Source organism: Pan paniscus, chromosome 4, assembly GCF_029289425.2.
Source record: "Pan paniscus chromosome 4, NHGRI_mPanPan1-v2.0_pri, whole genome shotgun sequence".
Taxonomy (NCBI): Eukaryota; Metazoa; Chordata; class Mammalia; order Primates; family Hominidae; genus Pan; species Pan paniscus.
In genome coordinates, this window is record NC_073253.2 from 129,282,894 (window position 1) to 129,304,067 (window position 21,174).

The following is a 21,174-nucleotide window of genomic DNA, read 5'->3' on the forward strand; positions in this document are numbered from 1 at the left end:
CCACCTCGCCTGGTCAGGTATTTCTTTAGAGCAATGCAAGGACAAGACTATAGGCGCTCACCACAATGACCAGCTAGTGTGTGTGTGTGTGTTTGTGTGTGTGTGTGTGTAGATGGGGTTTCACCATGTTACCTAGGCTGGTCTCCAACTCCTGGGCTCAAGCAATCTGCCTGCCTCAGCCTCCAAAAATGCTGGGATTACAGGCGTGAGCCACCTTGCCTGGCAAGAATAGCCTAATACAGCCATGACGACCAAGGAATGCATCACAGACAATCCCATAAAAGAAACAATGCCAGCCGGGCACAGTGCCTCACACCTGTAATCCCAACACTTTTAGAGGCCAAGGCAGGTAGATCACTTGAGCTTAGGAGTTCAAGACCAGCCTAGCCAACATGGCAAAATTCCATCTCTACTAAAAATACAAAAATTAGCTGGGTGTGGTGGTGCACACCTGTAGTCCCAGACACTCAGGAGGCTGAGGCAGAAGAATCGCTGGAACCCGGGAGGCAGAGGTTGCAATGAGCCAAGATCACGCCTCTGCAGTCCAGCCCAGGTGACAGAGTGAGACTCTGTCTCAAAAAAATAAATAAATAAAAATTTAAAAAGTAAAGATACTTATCTAACCTCCCTTTGGTCACAAGTTTTGCAAGAGTTTTCTGCAAGATGGTCTAAGACATGCACATGTCTTTACTCTAAAAGCTTGCTATATAAAGAATACTTTCTGGAGGATGAATGCAGGGATCCACTGTCTCTTGGCTGCTTGAGACCTCGCTTCTATTTGTAAGTCTCTATTAAATGTTTCTTTCTGAGAAACTGGATTTGTCAGTCTCTTTCTTTGGCTGCTCAGCTCCCTCAGCAGTTGGGAGTAGGTGTGCACAGACCTGCTCACCAACAGAACAAGTGACAATGAAACTTATGTCTTGGAACCTCAACTTTGTTCAAGTTACTTCTGTACATTTTGGCAAGGTTTGAAGGAAAGGAGTAACAACCAAATTATCTCTCAATAAGAAAAATCCAAAACTGGTCAGGCGTAGTGGCTCACACCTGTAATCCCAGCACTCCAAGGAGGGCAGATCACTTGAGGTCAGGAGTTGGAGACCAGCCTGGCCAACACGGAAAAACCCTGTCTCTACTAAAAATACAAAAATTAGCAGGACGTGGTGGCATGTGCCTGTAATCCCAGCTATTCAGGAGGCTGAGGCACGAGAACTGCTTGAACCTGGGAGGTGGAGGTTGCAGTGAGCTGAAATCACGTCACTGCACTCCAGCCTGAGCGACAGAGCAAGATGTCTCAAGAAAAAAGAAAAAGAAACCTATCTTCATCTGCCTGCTCTTTGGGGAAAGAAGTCTGGGTTTCAGCCAAGTGTGTGATTGGCACCAGGCTGGTTGAGATGACTGATGATTAGACAGCTGTTGAGAGGCTGACATTTACAAAGGGAAAAAGAAATATAAAATCAGGCATCTTCTAACCACCTCCTTTTTCAATTTTTAATAAAAAGCTGCTGATGATCACAAACTATGATGCCTATGGCAGGGCCTCTGACCAGTGGTGTGCACCACCTGCACCAGTTTACATGGCACCCCCACCCACTGTCTCACTGGATTCTGGCCAGGGCCCACAATCCCCAAGAGAAAGGGGAGTGCTGGGGAGTGGCTCAGGCTTCTCTCCAGGTCTCTTTCTAACACTGCACACCATGTCTGTGGAGTCTTCCTCTTTCAGATATTATTGGGATTTATTTTTAAGCTATTTCAACAGTAGTGCTAATTTGACAAGCACCTGAGAGAGGCCTGACTGATTTGTGGTTAACAAGCAAGCTTTATTTGTGGTGGATACTCAGTGTGGGTGCTGGTCCTTATTGAGGTCTGTGGCCTCATCCAGATGTGGTCTACACTCCGCTCCTCCTGGGAGCCAGGTGTTTTCCCAGGCTGTACCCTCAGTCACTTTGGAAAGCCAGCTTTCATTTCTAATCTCCATGATGCACCACCAGAACTTTCCTCAAATACCCAGTAGCAATATGTACATCTAGCACCCAGAATTTTAGTTTTGTTTTTTTTTTTGAGACGGAGTCTTGCTCTGTCGCCCACATTGGAGTGCAGTGGTACCATCTCGGCTCGCTGCAACCTCCACCTCCTGGGTTCAAGCGATTCTCCTGCCTCAGCCTCCTGAGTAGCTGGGATTACAGGTGTGCGCCATCACACCCAGCTAATTTTTGTATTTTTAGTAAATACAGGGTTTTGCCAGGCTGGTCTCAAACACCTGACCTCGTGATCCGCCTGCCTCAGCATCCCAAAGTGCTGGGATTGCAGGCATGAGCCCCCGCGCCAGGCCTACAATCTTAGTTTCTAAATATCATTCTCCAACATAAAGAACCAAGGCTCCTTGGAGAAATAGCAGGACTGGGGAAAAACAAGTACTACATGAGCGTGGTAAACTTTCTAAAACCAGAAATAAAGACATGCTCTGAAAAACGACAGAGGTTTGTCAAAAAGCACACAGAATGTATTCTCCCGAAGCCCATATCTGGGACAACTTGAGCAACAAAATAAATGACACTGTGGATTATAGCCCATAGAGTAAATGTCCATGCATCTATACTAATATAAATAAATAATTGATTAAATAAATACATGGGGAAGAAGGAATAGCTCTTCCTTACAGTAGAATACCAATTAACAAGTGAAGGAAGGATGGCAATAGAAAATTACCATTTGAGGCCAGGTGTGGTGGCTCACACCTGTAATCCCAGAATTTTGGGAGGCTGAGACGGGTGGATCGCTTGAGCTGAGAAGTTCTAGACCAGCCTGGCCAACCTGGTGAAACCTCATCTCTACTAAAAATACAAAAATTAGCTGGGCTTGGTGGCACACGCCTGTGGTCCCAGCTACTTGGGAGGCTGAGGAAGGAGGATTGCTGGAGCCCAGGAGGCAGAGGTTGCAGTGAGCCAGGATCGCACCACTGCACTTCAGTCACCATTTGCCAAGCGTAACTGTTGCAGGCAAGAATCACCAATGGATGTTACTATTTTTGAGCAAAAGTATGATAAGAAATAGAATATCTGCATAATCTCAAAGTGTCTACCCACAAGATACTTACTAATTACAAAGAGAAAAATAGTAGCTTTACAATGAAGAGAGTTGGCAGACACCACTTCAAAACTGATCACCAAAAATGAGGCCTACTGATATATTCTTCCTAACATCAGGTGCTGAGAAGAATATAACACAACAACTACAGTTGCCAAAAATGCATAACCTAAATTTAATCATAAGGAAGCATCAGACAAATCCAAACTGAGGGACATCTTAACAAAATAATTGGCTACTCTTTTTCAAAAGTGTCAGAGTCAGAAAATATTCCAGATTAGAGAAGACTTAACAATTAGATGCAATTTAGGAACCTGAACTGGATCACAGATCAGAAAAAAGATGTCATTGTGACAACAGATTAATTAACTATATGATATCAACATTAACTTGCTGATTCTGATCATTATAGTTACGTAAACCATTAACATTAGGAGCTGGGTGAAGAACACAGGAGAACTCTGCATACTATTTTTACCACATTTTTTTCTAAGTATAAAATTATTTTGAAATAAAAAGTAAATTTAAAAAAAAAAGGGGGGGCGGGTGCAGTGGCTCACGCCTGTAAACCCGGCACTTTGGGAGGCTGAGGTGGGCAGATCACCCAAGGTCAGGAGTTCAAGACCAGCCTGACCAACATGGAGAGACCCTGTCTCTATTAAAAATACAAAATTAGCGGGTGTGGTGGTGCATTCCTGTAATCCCGGCTACTCGGGAGGCTGAGGCAGGAGAAACACATGCATCTGCCCAGCACTTTGGGAGGCCGAGGCAGGCGGATCACGAGGTCAGAAGTTCAAGACCAGCCTGGCCAATATGGTGAAACCCCCGTCTCCACTAAAAATACAAAAATTAGCCAGGCATGGTGGCCCGTGTCTGTAGTCCCAGCTACGGGGAGGCTGAGGCAAAAGGATCACTTGAACCCGGGAGGAGGAGGTTGCAGTGAGCTGAGATCACACCACTGCACTCCAGCCTGGGCGACAGAGCAAGACTCCGTCCCCCTCAACCCAAAAAAAAAAAAAAACCAAAAAACTTTCCTTTGTGTTTTATACTGCAGGGCCTGGAGACCTCTGCAAAGCTCCCTAAGGTCATGGGAAGGAAATCGCCTACAAATTCCAAAGTGTGCTATCCCAGGGCATCAGGCAAAGTCCCAGGCAGCAAATTCAAGCATGTGGGCACATCCTCCAGCCCCTCATCCTATCCCAGGATCTTTCTGGATAACCGCTCCCTGATACCATGGCAGAGTTCCTGGGGGAAGAGTGCACAGCACTGCAAAAAGGCAGTGCTCTTGCAGGAGAAACTACAGCAGCGAAGAGGAATGAGAGTAAATCAGCCCCGTAACAATGGTCTCTTCAGATCATCTATAGCCAAGCTATAAGCAGACATCTCCAGAGGATAGGAACCCTGTGTGCCCAGTCACTTGTGTGCACTGCACACCCAGCACAGGTCTGCACTTGGTAGATCCTCCCTCTAATAAATATCTGTTGGAAAGGAAAAAAGGAAGAAAGAAAAAAAAATGCATGGCAAAACTGAAAAATTCATAGCGCCATTTAACTACACACTTAAAGATGTTAAGTTTTATATGTATATCTTACCACAATTTTTTTTTTTTTTTTGGAGACAGAGTCTCTCTCTGTAGCCCAGGCTGGAGTGCAGTGGTGCGATCTCAGCTCACTGCAACCTCTGTCTCCTGGGTTCCAGTGATTCTCATGCCTCAGCATCCCAAGTATCTGGGACTACAGGCACGCACCATCATGCCTGGCTAATTTTTGTATTTTTATTAGAGATGGGGTTTTGCCATGTTGCCCAGGCTGGTCTCAAACTCCTGACCTCAAGCAATCCACCCACCTCAGCCTCCCAAAGTGCTGGGATCACAGGCATGAGTCACTGCATCCGACTCTTTTTTTTTTTTCTTTTGAGATGGAGTTTCGCTCTTCCTGCCCAGGGTGCAGTGCAATGGCACCACCTTGGCTCACCACAATCTCTGCCTCCCAGGTTCAAGCGATTCTCCTGCCTCAGCCTCCCAAGTAGCTGGGATTACAGGCATGCGCCCACCAGGCGCAGCTAATTTTTATGTTTAGTAGAGACAGGGTTTCTCCACGTTGGTCAGGCTGGTCTCAAACTTCCGACCTCAGGTGATTTGCCTGCCTCAGCCTCCCAAAGTGTTGGGATTACAGGCGTGAGCCACCACGCCTGGCCCACAATTTTTAAAAACTGAAATTCAGTACATGCCCTTGATGCTAACATCACTATATAAAACAATCTTCCCCAGGTTTAGAAGACCCACCAATATGAGTGGAAAAAAACAAGGGTGTATTCTAAAAGGGAATAATTCCTTCTAGGGACTTTGAAAAGCACCCAGGAATTGAGGCAGACTACCATGCTATCATGCCAAGTGATGGGTCAAGAACTAACAAGCCTAATACATCTGTGGCCAGAAGGCCTGGGGAAAGTGCAGCCTCAGGAGCCACCTTGCAGTTACACCCACAGGGTCTCAGTGTCCCTAAGCAGCAGGAAGCTGGGAGAAGGACTTCCATGCCTGAAGAAATGAGGCTGGCAACAGTGACCAGTTAGGCCCTGCTTCCAAATGTCACCCACTCCCGTTTGGTCATGGCCACTTACATCACCAGCAGCCTAACTCACATGAAATGGCTATTACTGAACAGAAATCCTGCAACCTCCATGGCAGAAACTAGGAGAACACTAACAAAATGCAGAATCTTATTACAAAACATGGCTAAACACTGGTCTGAATCCTCTATTAGAAAGTGAGCTCCTCGGCGGGTAACAATCATGGCCTGGGCACCCTTAGATCTCCAGATGGGCACAGGGCCAAGCACAGGTGGCACTTAGAAATCGTTTGTTGGGTAAACACCAATCCTGAATTAGGAAGTGCTCATTATAGCATAGTCTGTTAGTGCATAGATGTGGATACGACCCCTGGGACCAAATCAAAACCAGAGGACTTAAATCGCCAGGTCTCGGAGACCATATTTTAGGTGCTGTCAGCCCCCAAAACATTTTGTCACAAAGGGCTTCCACCACCTGCAACATCAGAGAACATCCTTGTGGAGAAAACAGATGAAACTCTTACCCAGTGTTAGGTGAGAAGGATGAATCGAAGGTCAGCTTCAGTCCACGTGCAAGCTGAACAGAAAAGAAATTTGCCACTAGATTTAGTCACAAGGCAGGCTGGCAGATGCGAATTAATAAATCCACATCTTTTCACAGCAGCCATTACCTGATCTTCCACAGTAATCTCGGTGCCTAGTGTATTGTCGGTATTCCATTTCTCTGTAAACGTCAGGCCGTACTCAGTCCATCTGTACTTGGTTTCCAGACTGCCCGTCACTTTGGTGGTCTCAGTGTTGGCTGAGCCTGAGCTTGTAAATTCCTTCAAAGGAGAGAGAAGAGTCACAGCCTGCACCATAGCACTCACTTGGCTTCACTTCACTCCTAAACACTATACTTGCCTTTCTGCAAGACCCTGAATTTGGGGGGGCCAAGGCTAACTCTACAATTCAAATAGATATTTAAAGTACAGATGGGAGTAAAGGAGCCTGCTATGTAAAGAAATCTTATGGGGAATTTATTGTCAGCAGACAGCTTCCTTCCTCCCTGTAACTCTTCAGTCTGGACAGGAAAGCATCTCCCTTCCATCCTGGCTCCAGCCCAGTACAGAGAAAAAGCACTGAGCTAAAGCTGACACAGCGGTAATTCAAACCCAAAACTTCTTTCTTCCAACAATTACTGCACACACAATTTCAAAGGGACTACTAAGATTACTTTAAAAACACTTATGTGGTTGAATGCAGGTGAATTTGAAAATAAGAAGCACAAGGAAAACTAAAACTGAGACCTGACCCATTCTCCTCTGAGTATTACCCGCTGTTGAACTGGGGGCCTACTGGCATGGTTCCCCTGGACCACCCATCATGTAGAAAATGGAATGAATGTGAAAACCACAAAAACTGCCAGAATAAAAAAAAAAAAGTACCTTATTTTGGCTTTGCGGGCCAGGTCACGACAGTTATTTGTTGATCTACAACAAATTCCCACGTTCCATACAATGGTCACTATTTGGGTAATGGGTACGCTAGAAGCCCAAACCTCACCATTACACAATACATCCATGTAACAAACCTGCACATGTACACCCTGAATCTAAAATCTTTTTTAAAAATAAAAATAAGCCAGGTGCAGTGGCTCACGCCTATAATTCCAGCACTTTGGGAGGCCAAGGTGGGCGGATCACCTGAAGTCGGGAGTTCAAGACCAGCCTGACCAACATGGAAAAACCCCGTCTCTATTAAAAATACAAAATTAGCCGAGCATGGTGGCGGGTGCCTGTAATCCCAGCTACTCGGTAGGCTGAGGTAGGAGAATCGCTTGAACCCAAGAAGTGGAGGTTGTGGTGAGCTGAGATCACGCCATTGCACTCCAGCCTGGGCAACAAGAGCGAAACTCCATCTCAAAAATAAATAAATAAAATAAAACAAAATAAAAATAAATAAATACTCATGTTCCATGTGGGTTGGACAACTTACCAATCCATTCTCAGATTTTGTTTTCAAATCAAGCTTTATTAAGCCAAATCCTAAAGAAAGAAGAAGACAACTGTCAATAGGTTAAATAACTAACTAGAGAACAGCACCTCTGCCTCCCTCATGGTTGCTTCAGGATGCTTTTTTAAAAAGAAGCACACTCCTGCCACAGGGGCTGAGGGCACCCAGTCTCTGCTGCTGCTCGTGGGGGGAGCTCTCAGCTGCCATGGAACAGCAGCAGACAGAATGGGCACCCCCACCTGGGTCCCACCTGCACTCCCAGCAGGGTCTGATAAGAAGACACCTGACAGCTGGCAAAGACACAGTTACTGGGCCTCGTGGGCATGTGCCTAAGCACAGGCTAAATATAGAAGCCGCGCTCCACTGCAGCAGCTTCCACAGGGCTGCTCCACACTTGGAAAAGAAAACAAGAATACCCACTTGACAGCACCAATGCAGGAGCCTGTCCAGCTGGGTGCACAACCAAAGTTGCTACAATTGCCACACAAATGAAAGCTTCTTTTTTCCCTCACGTGAAAGTTCAGAACAGCTGACCTACCCAGGTCTCCTAAACAGTTATCGGTAAAGTCTCAAACATGCCAACTCAGTCTGTGAGCTGAAAGGCACCCCCTCTCAGCAACACTCACCATAGCCCTTGGTGAAGACATCCCTGGCAGATTTGCCAAGATCGGCATACGTGGGTGGCACAGCCATCTTCTGCTACGATAAAAGAATCACCAGAATAAATGCATTGGTAATTAGGGAAATTAGCTTTCCATCAATAACAATTATTAGATGTAATTAGCAACCAATAAAAATCACCTAGCACTAAGACTACCAGGTAGCTTATCCTCCCAGATGGGCCAAGAAGCCCTTGCTGTCTTGTCCTTCATTTTGTGGCCAGAGCTTGAGACACTCAATGAGTCTTTGTTGACAGATGATCAACAATTTAGACCTCTCCTCCTCAGCATCCCCAGGACTGAGCCCAGGCCCAGAACAGAGCAGGAGTCAGGAAATATTTGCTTAATGAATAAACTGTCAAAGACACATTCCCATGAGCCAGTGACTTTACTGAATTGTAGGACTGTTGCCAATAAAACATATCATCTTACAAAATGTCAGCTACTAGGACATTAAATGCACCGAATAGAAATCAGAGTTTTTCATGGGAACATCATTTTCCATGTGGCTCTGATTTCATTCATTCAACAAATATTTATGGAGTACCTACTATATGCCAGGATGGGCCCAACTTTTCACAAAACTTTTGGACTTTATGGGAACCCACTTCATATTTCTCATAGAGAATACAGTAAAACCAAACCAGTTTGGCAGCTCTTCACATGGAAAAAACCCAAATACATCCTCCAAATACATTAAACAAATATTTATTGAGCTCCAGTGTAACTTTATTTTTAAAACCAACCATCAAAGGACTACTTGGGATTGCTGCATATCACTAAGTCAATCAACAAACATTTATTAAGCACCTCGGTGTTCAAGGAAGGAGAGTAACTCAAATAGTCTTTGCCCTAAGGACCACACTGCATTCCTGGAAGGCTTTGCTTTGGCATGCTGTATATGCTGTGTACATAGGATTAATATCCTAATCTGGGACTGTACACGGTGTGCTCTGCCCAGGAGGAGAGGGGGTCATGCATGAGAAAGCCTCATCTCCTGCACCTTCTCCATCCCCAGAATCATTAGTCTCAACCAGAAGGACCATTCCATTCGTTTTAAAATACAGTATACCTAAATTATCAAAATCCATCTGCATATATACCATCTGAAGTTACATGTATATATATTCACACAAATAAACACATATATGACATGCTCCTGGTGAGTGGGGGGGAGCCCACTAAAAAGTGGTTCAAGTGATCCCAGGGGAACAATATCACAAATGGAAGTTGCATTCTTGGCCAAAGCTTTAACTTCAAAGGCATTGCAGGAGGCCACAGACTCATTGAGTATGTTGTAAAAGAAACAGTATAAACTTCTACAATTTTAAATTGTGAAGTTGTGATCCAGGTCCTACTTTACTTTTTCCAGATGCTTTGTTAATTTTATCCCAGCTCACTTTTGTGTCAGAGCACAGACAGAAGAGCAGCGAGCTGTTTACTCTGTCCTATTTTTGTCGCTGCTGTGTTATTTCTTGCACATGATCAGGCTGAAACCATGGACAGGTCAGCCCACATTAGTATCAGGGTAGAGAGATGAGGGGGGAAGATCCATTTTACACTGCCCGCCACTGGCTCTTTCCAGTCTGGGGGCTCCCCTCTCCCCACTTTTTCCTCCCTCCCAAACTAACCCTGTAGGTGCATCCCCCCGGGATAGACCAGGAAACCACCCACCAGATCCTCAAGAAATACCCTTTACCTGACACCTTCCTAGGAGAACAACTCTGGATTGAAAGCTGAGGCAATGTAACCCCAGGCAGACACAGAACATAACAGTAAAGGGCCCAGAACATTCTCCACCCGACACGGTTAACAAATCATCAGTGAACCAAGCACCCCTCTTCAGTGCTATCCCTCCCAGGGGGGCCACAAACTCAGCCGGGGTGGGGGCTGGGGAGGCAGAAGGAGAAACAGTCCAGTGGTAATATCTGTGGGTCACCTAAGACCTCCCTGGACCTTAGGAGCCAGAGCCTTCCCCACGACTCTCCCCTGACCCCACAGAAGAGATGCCTCCCAGACACAGCAGCCTTCACATCTGGACTGGTCCCCGCTCAGGATAAAGGCAGAGCACTCATCCATTAAATGTTCCCCAAATGCCCTCTCTCATCGCTAATCCCCAAAACCCAACAAGCACAGCCACCTGTCAAAAAACACCCCACCCACAGCAAACATCAGCCTGAAGTACAAGGCCACTAAGGAGATTACCACCCAAGGACAAGGCACTCAGAGAGCAAAGCTCAGAAGAGCAGACCGGACCCCTCCTGGGGCCTCTAGGAGCTCCGACACGGCCAAGCTCTTTTGGGGCTGTGGGGTTCCACAACACAAGCATGTAGTTGGTACCAGCAGCACGCAAGTGAACTTGCTGGTTCACTAAAACATATCCCTATACAACACCTCACTTGAAACATACTGGATGCTGGCTTTCTCATCTGTGTCTTGCTCTCTTCCCCATCTCCTTGAACACCGACAATGAAGCATAATCTCCCCCGTTCTGGGCCCCCAGGTAAGCATTCTCCCCAGCATAGCACCTGGCAAGGAAGACTCACAGAAACCACTGGCTGAATGGAGTCAAGTCCACTCCTGGGCCTGAAGTGACACCACCGAGGACAGCAAAAGGATGACTTGCCCTTTCACTAAAGGCCCCCAACTGCCAGGTAGTGGTAGCTTCCCCTCCTGCTTTTTGTGCACTTCGGCCCATCCCCTGCTGCACTGATCTGACGGAACTAAGGAAGGCCCGAGACAGCTCTGCCGCTCCGAGAAGTTCAGCTTTCTTACAGCTACAGGCAGCACCCCCAAAATGCCCATTTTTACACAGCTCTCGAACCCATTTCAGAGACAATTTTATGATAGAAATAATAATCTGCATTAGTTTTCTAAGGCGAGGACTGGAGGAAAGAAAAGTCGGCAACCTGCTTTCACTTAACACCCTGCCAGGGTGCTGACTTGAAGGCTGAACCCTGGCCCCCACCCCTCCCAGTCACTCCTTCCACCCAGATCTGCTCCAAATCGGAGTCTGTACAGTTAGCTACTGACACACAGCTGTCTCTGCAGCATCCACCCCCCAGGGGCCTTCACAAGCTGAGCCTCTAGAGGCTGTGCATGAAGCAGGGCAGTCTGGCATCGGCAAAGCAGCTAGCCCTGGACAGACAGAAGTCAGAGGGCATCCTGGGGGAGTCAGAACCACAGGCCTCTCTGCCTGAGTGATGGCTTCAGGGCAGAGCCTGGGGGCTTCGTTCCCACTGGTTGGTAGGAAACAGAGGGATGGGCAGGGCCAGGCTGAGCAGACCTGCCTGCAGTCACTGAAGACTTTGAGAAGGACCAGCAAGTCACACCAGGATACAGGAGTCCCTGGTTCCCCTCCACAGCCTGCCAGTCTACCTACCCAACCTTTCCTTGGCTGACCTTGAACAAATTATGCAAGCCCCATTCCAGCTGAGGAATGAAAATCCGGCCCATACTGGAAGCACAGAGGGGAAGGATAGTGTATCTATCACCCAGCACAGTCTGCATAATACTTACGTAACCTCTGTCTTGGGGGTACACATCCTTCTTGGCTCATCAGCTGAATGGCAATGACAGCTGCTGTGCTCACCGTGCCCCCAACCCACCCTACCCCATACACCTACCCCCAAAATCACCTCTTTGAATTCAAAGCACCCCAGAGCCTGTCATGCATAAATTTATCCAAAATATGGAAAAAGTTATGTATATAAAGATGCTAAGCCCTGGCACATAATAGGCATTCAATATAAATGTGTTTGATGAGTGAATGAGCAATGAGCATCAAAGTATTATTTAGCAGTGGGGAAAAAAGTAGAAACTTGGAATCTGACAATAGGAACTCATTACAATGCAACCAGGAAGTAAGAGCTCCCTCTGCAGGCTCACTGTTGCAGCATCACCAGGAGTGGGGGAGTTGGGGAGACCCTCAACTAGCAATGACCTCCACTCCCTGCCTGCTCCCACCTCGGCCTAAGGAGAGCTGAACTCAGGCTGAGGAGACCAAGTGCCATCAGAAGCACTGGTTGCTTCTGACCTCAATAACATGCATGGATTTTATTCTAAGGGCCACCAAGAGCCACTGTTGAGTGACTACCACATCTGTGTTTCAGAAGCTCACTTAACCAGCAGTCTAGCAAAAACGTAAATAATATCCAGTGTCAGTGAGGGTGTGGAAAACAGTCACTCTCGTTCACGCCAAGGGGGAGTACTACAGGTACACTCTTTTTGGAGAGCAATTAACCCAGCATTAACCCTAGTGGCAATTCCACTTCTAGGAACCTGCCCCACTGTAGCAACCAAGGCACTACTCAAAGATGTGTATATGAGGATGCTCACTGCAGCAGTATTTGTAACACAAAACCCAGAAGCAACCTAAAAGTCCATCAAAAGGAAAATGAATGAATAAAAATTAAGGTACTATACTTGCAAACTAAGGAGTACCATATGGTAATCAAAAAGAATAAGGTGGGTGGCTCATGCCTGTAATCCCAGCACTTTGGGAGGCTGAGGTGGGCGGATCACTTCAGGCCAGGACTTCCAGATCAACCTGGCCAACATGGCAAAACCCGGTCTCTACTAAAAATACAAACAAACAAAAAATCAGCCAGGTGTGATGGTGCATGCCTGTAATGCCAGCTACTTGAGAGGCTGAGGCACAAGCTTAAACCAGGAGGCAGAGGTTGCAGTGAGCCAAGATCATGCCACTGCACTCCACCCTGGATGACAGAGCGAGACTGTCTCACAAAAAAAAAAAAAAAAAAGAATAAGGTGGATGTATGTGGTGGCATAGAAAGCTAGCTATGAAGCTATGATAGCCGTGCGCAGTGGCTCATGCCTGTAATCCCAGCACTTTGGGAGGCCGAGGTGGGCGGGTCACCTGAAGTCAGGAGTTCGAGACCACCCTGACCAACATGGAGAAACCCTGTCTCTACTAAAAATACAAAATAAATTAGCCAGGCGTGGTGGCGCATGCCTGTAATCCCAGCTACTCGGGAGGCTGGGGCAGAAGAATTGCCTCAACCTGGGAGGTGGAGGTTGTGGTGAGCTGAGATCGCGCCATTGCAATCCAGCCTGGGCAACAAGAGTAAAACTCCGTCTTGAAACAAAAAAAAAAAAAAAAAAGAAAGAAAGAAAGAAAGCTAGCTAGCTATGATACAGTTAAATGAAAAAAGTCAGAAAATTTGTAATTCCATGTAATTGGAGGAAAACCTTTTTACACATCTTTCTATGTTCATGAATGGATGGGAAAGCATGTGGAAGGATACAAGCCAATCTGCAAATTGGGGCTGGCTTAGATACGCTTCTGGAGAAGGAGGTTTAGGGAAGGAATGCACTTCAAATCGAATTTTCATTTTTTGTTCTGCTTCATTATTTAAGCTGTTTGTGTATACTAATAATTTGTTTAAGGATAAAGAATTTCAATACAAAAATTAGCCGGGTGTGGTGGTAAGTGCCTGTAATCCCAGCTACTTGGGAGGCTGAGGCATGAGAATCACTTGAACCCAAAGGCAAAGGCTGCAGTGAGCCAAGATCGTGCCACTGCACTCCAGCCTGGGTGGCAGAGCGAGAGACTCCCTCTCCAAAAAAAAAGCACTTTAAAAGCCAACCACTGTGCCTGAAATTGAGCTGTGTTGTGTCCCAAATCACGTTCCAAGGCTGCTGCAGTAGCAATGGCAGAAGGCTACCTAGAGTGTCCATACAGATTGCAAGAACAGATTTAAACTACACTGAGATGGAAGAGTTATCAGGCAAGGTCCGTCGGGGCACATTTCACTCCCAGGTGACCACTAGTGGCTTGGCCACCCTGCCAGAAATCATGAGCAGGGCAGAGCTCCCTAACTTCAGGGTGCACAAGAATCACCAGAGGCGCTTGTTCAAGAAGAGCCTGCCAGAAGAGATGGAACTCCTCCTGCCCTACCTCTCAGCCTGTGCCTAACAGGCAGGGCTGCCCCCAGGTGCCACTGAGAAGCAGCAGCTCAAGGCTGTCCCTGCACTAAGCACCTACCAGGCCCCCAGCTGGTAGAAATATGCTCTTTTCTCTGCAGAGACTCCCTCAAAAGGATTCAGGCATGTGCCAGGCATGGGGGCTCACGCCTCTAATCCCAGCACTTTGGGAGGCTGAGGCAGGAGGATCACCTGAATGCAGGAGTTCGAGACCAGCCTGGGCAATACAGTGAGACCCTGACTCTTTTAAATAAAAAATAAAAAGAAATAAATAGTAATAATAGAAGGATTCAGGCAGATGAGCTTTGCACCCCTAGAGAGCCAACAACTACTGCAATGGTTGATACAGGGAGCAGGGTGGCCATGGGTCTCCAAGACTCAGCTAAAAACAGCTGGGAGGAAAGGCCTTAGGCCTAAGGAAGTTGTTACAAGGAATAAGTGAAACAGGCAGAACAGCAGAAGTATCTGGCATGGAGTAAGTGTTCAACAAATGGCAGTAATAACCATAATCCACTACACTGGATACTCTGTCTGCCCCTCCAGATCCATTCTCCTCCCTTCCACCCTGCTCTGTGCCCCCAGAACTGATCATTATGGACTGCTGTCCATGGGCTTATGATTGGGCTTAGCCTTTCAACGTGAGGTACTTGCAGAAGACGGGAGTTTAGGGAAGAATGAAGTCGGGGTACTCACCCCGAGTCTCCCTCCCTGCTAGGCTTCAGATGGGCAATGACTACCTTCCTCTACCCAAGGCCACAGCTCCTGCCAAGAAGCTCCCTCTCTTGTAGGCCTCAGGGTGTTAACAGACCAGATCTGACACCCCGTCCACAGCTTTGCAAATGATGTCTTCATTAAACTCTCCTGGATTACCAAGTGTAAGTGTGCACCAGATCCCTGCAAAGACGCTAACCAACAGAGCAATCACAACCATCATCATCATCATTGCCATCATCTTATGATTCTGCCAAGGAAGAGAGTACTATGGAAAAGTCTCTGGCCCCGCTGTTTCACCAACACCATTCTAGGTGGTTTGTCAGGGCAGAACTAGGCCAGCCTATAGGAGGGGTATCAGACCAGCCAGTGATCACAGAAACAGCACCTCTTCCTAGCCCTGAGGACCAGGAAAAGCAACTTCCCCAGCAGAAGGCAACCCTAGCTCTAAAAGCCAACATGGGGGCAAACACAATCAGCAGCTCGCTCACACACATGCACGCATGCACACACACACACTCCAGCACTTTCTCTTTCTTGCCAGGAAGAAACAACCCAGGGGAACAGTTCCTGGTTCAAGCTCCAGGATGCTGGCAAAGGCTGATGGCCCTGTGCTCTGGTAGCAGGTCTGCGTACCCAATGCAGCTGTTCTCTCCCTCCATTCTTCCACAACAGTCTCGCAGTGGGCAGTAGAGCTTTCCAGGGGTAGCTTCTATTTTGAAACACCCTGGCAGCTGGGCCACCACCAGCACAGCTGAGTTCCATGCTGAGCTCCTGGGCTCAGGAGAAGGTTGCTGACTCAGGGCAGCCTGCCCACCCACCTATCAAGGGGAGATGGCCTGCGCTGGCAGCCAGTACACTATGGTCTGGATCCCAGGCATACCTGGGGCTCCTACCTGACCTAAGGCACCTCAAGTTCCCTGGAGCCTCACTGCTTGGCTTGACCAGGTGGGGTTGAGACAGACAGTGCTTGGGCAGGAAGCCTCGGGAATCAAATAGACCTGAGTTCTAACCCACCCCACCACTTTCTAGGTATGTGACTTTGGGCAAGTCGCAACCTCTCTACTCCTTTTTCTTCAGCTCTAATATGGAGAAAGAGAGCCTGGATTGGCGTCACTGTGAGGACTGAATTAGCTCGTTAATATACAACACTTGGTACAGTGGCTGGTGCTTGGTAAGCAGGGAATACACACAGTATTTTATCACAAGTTTTCATTTTGTATATTTATTATAATAATGGCTGCTAAGCATGTTCAAAAGGTCACCCTGAACCACAGGGTCCAGAGTCCTTCATGTCCACAATGAGGCATTGTTTAGCTGAACAGGTCCTGAAAGAATGCCTCCCACCAGATCCCAGGGAAAACGGACCCTTATAATAGACACTCAGCACCACTGTCCTTGCAAGAAATAGAGGTGACTCCATTGTCCACTGCCAGTTGGCCCGCACACAGCCATGCACAAGTTCACTCTGACTGGTGTGGAAAAATAATGTCTCCCATCTGAACACCAATTTTGACTTTCCAAAAGGCATTCACATCTGTTAGCACCTTGCAAGGGTCCCTTGGAGTGCAACTGCAATGTGAGAGCACCACCATTCAGACCAGGCCTTGAATCCCAACTCCACTCCTGCCAGGCTGTGTTACCTCACCTCTCTGTGCTCGAGTCTGCTGACCTGTGAAATGGAAACACACTACCTCTCTCCCAGGGTATAGGGTGGTGAACTCAACATCACAGAACATTCGTTGAGCCCCCAGAAAGGTGCTGAGCAAGCCCTCAATCAGCAATCACTGGAATGACGACAATCATACTTTTATAGCAGAGAAACTCGGCCGGGCTCAGTGGCTCACACCTGTAATCCCCGCACTTTAGGAGGCCGAGGCGGGTGGATCAGGAGGTCAGGAGTTCAAGACCAACCTGGCCAAGAATGGTGAAACCCCATCTCTACTAAAAAATACAAAAAAATTAGCCAGGCATGGTGGCAGGCGCCTGTAATCCCGGCTACTCAAGAGGGTGAGGCAGAGACTTGCTTGAACCCGAGAGGTAGAGATTGCAGGGAGCCGAGATTGCACCACTGCACTCCAGCCTGGGCAACAGAGCAAGACTCCATCTAAAAAAAAAAAAAGAGAGAGAGAGAGAGAAACTGAGGCACAAGACAGTGACTTGACCTGTATGAGACCGACCCTATGGCTCACCAGACCTGTGTTGTGGGCCTAAGCTACTCTCCAGTGCTCTTTCCAGCACAGTTCTGAGTAAAGAACTTAAAGTCCCACTCATCCCAAACCCCCTGAGTACGTGGTAAAATGGAGAAATGCACCCAGACCCAGCTGAGGAGCCCACTGGTCACCTTTTCTCAGTGGCTACCACAGGACTCCATGGAAAACCCAAAGCCGCAGACTACAGAATCTCTGAGCACCAGGAGGGGCTGCCTCCAAGCTTCGGCTGGTCCTCAACCACACATGCGCCTCTTCCAGTCACTACCACCGAAGACACTGCACCACGGGAAATTCCATCAAGGGCGAAGTGGACTTCAGTGCTTCAGGAGCATCTTCCTGGTAAGGGTAGAGGTTGGATGCCCTTCACCACCCCAGCATGGAGTTCACTGTCCACACCTGCCTAGTGTTCAGCAAGGCCAGGGGCCCACAGGCACCTCATCCCTGTATGGTCCCCCACTTTCTGAGCTACGAATAACCCCTGCCTACAGCCCCACTCTAGAATAGCAAAAATAAAACTAAATAATCAACAAGGAGTAGTCCCCACTACCCACAGGCAGGCACCCTACTCAGGACAACCCCAGCACAAGCTGTCCATCCACCCACCATGAGGGAAGGGGTAACAGGCCCAACACCTTCTGTAGAATCCCAATCACCCATGTCACCCTTCCTGCAAGCCCAGAAACACCAGTTCAACAAGTTTCCCTCGGGACTTGGAAAACCAGAGAATGAAGACGATGTGTTTAAAGCACTTATTTCAAGAGACTATACATACTGTTACAGTTCTTTAAATATTTGTGACTCTCTGCTAGGTGAGGCTGTTTTCCACAAGTGAGATGTCTGTGTCCCTCAAAAGGATGTCCAGGACTGGGCATGGTGGCTCACGCCTGTAATCCCAGCACTTTGGGAGGCGGAGGCGGGTGGATTGCTTGAGGCCAGGAGTTTGAGATCAGCCTGGCAAACATGGTGAAACCCCGACTCTACCAAAAATACAAAAATTAGCCAGGCGTGGTGGTGTGTGCCTGGGATCCCAGATACTCTGTGAGGCTGAGGTGGGAGGATTGCCTGAACCCAGGAGACAGAAGCTGCCATGAGCCGTTATGGTGCCACCGCACTCCAGACCTGGCAACAGAGCAAGACCCTGTCTCAAAAAAAAAAAAAAAAAAAAAAGTCCAGGATCAAAGGACTATGGTCTGGGCCTGCAGCCCTTCATATGCCCATTCAATAATTCCACAAATACTCAATAAGCAGCTACTATGTGCCATGTACTGGAATAGTAAAACTCTGTCAGTAAAGGTGGGTGGATTCTGACACAAGAGTGCATTTACCCCCACAGACCCTTCTCAAGCACCTACTGTGTGCCAGGCAGCACCACCCCAGGCACTGAAGACAAAGTAGCACAGGGCCTCAGTGCCTCAGTCTGACCCTTAGGAGCTGAGTTGGTCCAGAGCTGGGGTGGGCAGAATGAAGGCTGGCCCTCGGTAGTCTGCTCTGGCCTGCTCCTGCCTCAGTGGAGAAGTTTAGGCAACAGAGGAGCCCTTTCCCCTATCTCCGCAGGAGAGGGGAGGCTAGTCAAGGGGACAGGGACCCCGGGTGGAACGGGCTCTAAACCAGGGTCTGCTCCTGCATTCAAGATCTCCACATGCAAACTTACTGCTCCAGCTTGACAATGTCCATTTGTAAACTTACAAGATTTTTCATAAATTAAGCTGAAAGTTACTCAATACCTGGTATACAAATGCTTGTCAATAATAGTGAAAGAATGTTTAAAAACAGGAGCTACATTTATTGAACCCCTTCCACAACGCCACGTGTAGCAAAATGGTCTGCGGGGGATGGGCTGGATTCACCCAAAAAGCCCCAAGGGTGTCAGGGTTTCTACTTAGCCCTTCTCCATACCGGCACTGTTCTAAAGGTTTCATGCTAATTAATTCATTTTATTATTCCCCAAAACTCAACGACGGAGAGGTACAATTGCTCCCATCCTATAGATGAGAAAACGAAGGTATGGGGACTTCCCAGCTGTGTGACCTTGTACAAACCACTAAGACTGCGGGCCTCTAATCCAAAGTCAGGCTCCGAAACAGTTTCCAGAATGCACCGCCGCATTTGGCGAATGAATGAACGACCGAACCAGTAATCACTCCTAAGACCAAGAAGGCCACATCCTTCCCCGTGGGGCCTCCTTTTCCGAGGCCAAACCTTCAGCCCAGGCCCGAGCTCCGGCCTCTACCGCCTAAGTCGACTCTCGGCCGGCGCGTTCCGCTCTAGAAGGCTCTGGCACAGGCGGGCGGTGCCGGGCGCCAGCTTCTGCGGGCGTGGGCCGGCCAGGGCGCGTGGGCCTGGGGACTCGGGACCACGGTCGTCACGTGAGCTCATCCCCGAGGCGGCAGCGTGGCCGGCACCCGCCCGCTGGCCTGGTCCGGCGAGCGTGGGCGGCGAACGGGTCCCCGCCGGATGCACGCTGGTGGGATCCAGGGCCAGAGGGCGCCGCCGGGGAAGGTCACCTAGACGCGCGGCCCGCCGGGCCTCCACGCGGCCGCCCTTGCACTTCCGCCCGCAAGCCCGGGCCGCCTCTCGCCGCCAGCCGCAGGCGTCTCTGGACCCTCGGCCTCGCCCTCCCCAGCCCAGATCTGTTCGGCGCCCGCCTGTGCGGCCTTCTCTGCCCGCCCGCTGACCAGCCAGGCCCGCGCCGGCCGCTCGCGATCCCTGCCCGCGGCCGGGCTGCCGGGGCCCCTCGCCCGCTCCTCCTTCAGCGCCTCCCTCTCAGCTCCCCAGGGGCCCGGCCCCCGCCGTCCAGGGCGCAAGGAAGCCGGGGTCCTTTTCCGCTGCGCCTACCTCAGAGGATGTGGCGGCGGGCTCGGAGGCGGCTACGGCGGGGGCTGCGACGCGGAGGCAGGGAGCGGAGCCAGGGAGCGGAGCCGAGCGAGCGGCTGGGCCAAGGGCGGGGCGGCGCGGACCGCGGCGGCGCGGACCCGCCTCCCCTCCTGCGCGCCCGGCCCGGCGCGCTCCGCCCCCAGGCCCCGCCCGGGACAGCGTCCAGGCCGGGCCAGGGTCCCCATCCCGCTAGCGAGCCGCGTTCTTACCCTTACGGGCCCCGCTGCCCCGGCAGCAGACACAGGAGCCTGCGGGCGTGTTGCGGGCGCGCGGGAGGACCTGCGTGAGTCGGGGCACGGGGAGGCGCCGGACTGATGTGTGCACCGTGTGTGCGTGCGCAGGGACACGCGGGTTCTTGCTGGAAACCTCGGCCCCAGTGGCAGCGCTCGGGAAGGGGGAGGAGGCCTTCCGATTCTCTGAGCTGTGGCCCGGAGGTCCCTGCGCTAATGGAAGACGCGCGGGGCTCCCGGGCCTCCTGCTCGGCCTCTGCGCTGCTAGATCCCCCGGGAGTTGATGTGGCCGGCGCTGGACCCGAGCCTCGCCTGGGTGGACAAAGTGGCCCCCGGCCCCCCATCAAAGCCCGCGTGGGCCCCATCCCCCGAGGGCAGTCCCAGGCCCAGCGCGGACACTGGGCGCCTGGGGCGGCGCAGATACAGAGTAGAAGCGGCGACTGTTGCTCCCGAGCTCCGCGCTCCGGATACAATGTGTCTGGCGCCTCCGACCCGCCCGCGCGGCGTCTAGACAATCTCAGAGAAAACCCCTGTGCGCCGATTTTGCGCTACAGATAAGCGATTTTCTCCTGTAGCAAAGCTACTAGCAGCCAATTTCCATGCATTTGAGAGGCAAAAAGACAAAATAAAACAAAACGTGAATTGGGTTTTGCGAGGTCCCTGCTGGGTCTCTCGGCGCGAGGAGATCACGCCGGTTATGGCCGGCCGGCCGACTGAGGGCACCCCGGGGAACCCCCGCGACCAGCCGGGGCGTGTCCTGCAGGACCCAGTTAGTGTGTGTTGAGTGAACGGTCACCTCGCTGCTAGGCCTAAGCGAGTGGTCTCGTTCACCACTGAGTGTCCCCTGTGTTACGCGCGAGGCCCACTCGAAGCAGGTTTCAAGAATTAATTCGTA

At 49.7% G+C, this 21,174-nt stretch overlaps 1 protein-coding gene across 14 annotated transcripts in view; it reads right to left on the reverse strand.

Moving 5' to 3' along the window:
* The window catches only part of VDAC1 (voltage dependent anion channel 1), a 32,857-nt gene extending 12,434 nt beyond the window's left edge, over nt 1-20,423 (reverse strand). The window contains exons 1-6 of one of the 14 annotated variants that reach the window (XM_055112650.2): nt 20,011-20,148; nt 17,307-17,511; nt 8,273-8,345; nt 7,629-7,678; nt 6,323-6,475; nt 6,176-6,228 (exon numbers count right to left, since the gene is read on the reverse strand). In XM_055112650.2, coding sequence (XP_054968625.1) covers nt 6,176-6,228; nt 6,323-6,475; nt 7,629-7,678; nt 8,273-8,339 — 323 coding nt within the window. In that variant the 5' untranslated portion in view covers nt 8,340-8,345; nt 17,307-17,511; nt 20,011-20,148. Of the gene's footprint in view, nt 1-6,175; nt 6,229-6,322; nt 6,476-7,628; nt 7,679-8,272; nt 8,346-17,306; nt 17,512-19,203; nt 19,703-19,850; nt 19,920-20,010; nt 20,164-20,258 lie in introns of those variants that run through there. The other 13 variants (XM_003829283.7, XM_055112651.2, XM_034960504.1 and 10 more) reach the window with 13 other exon arrangements.
* Nucleotides 20,424-21,174: the final 751 nt, after the last annotated feature.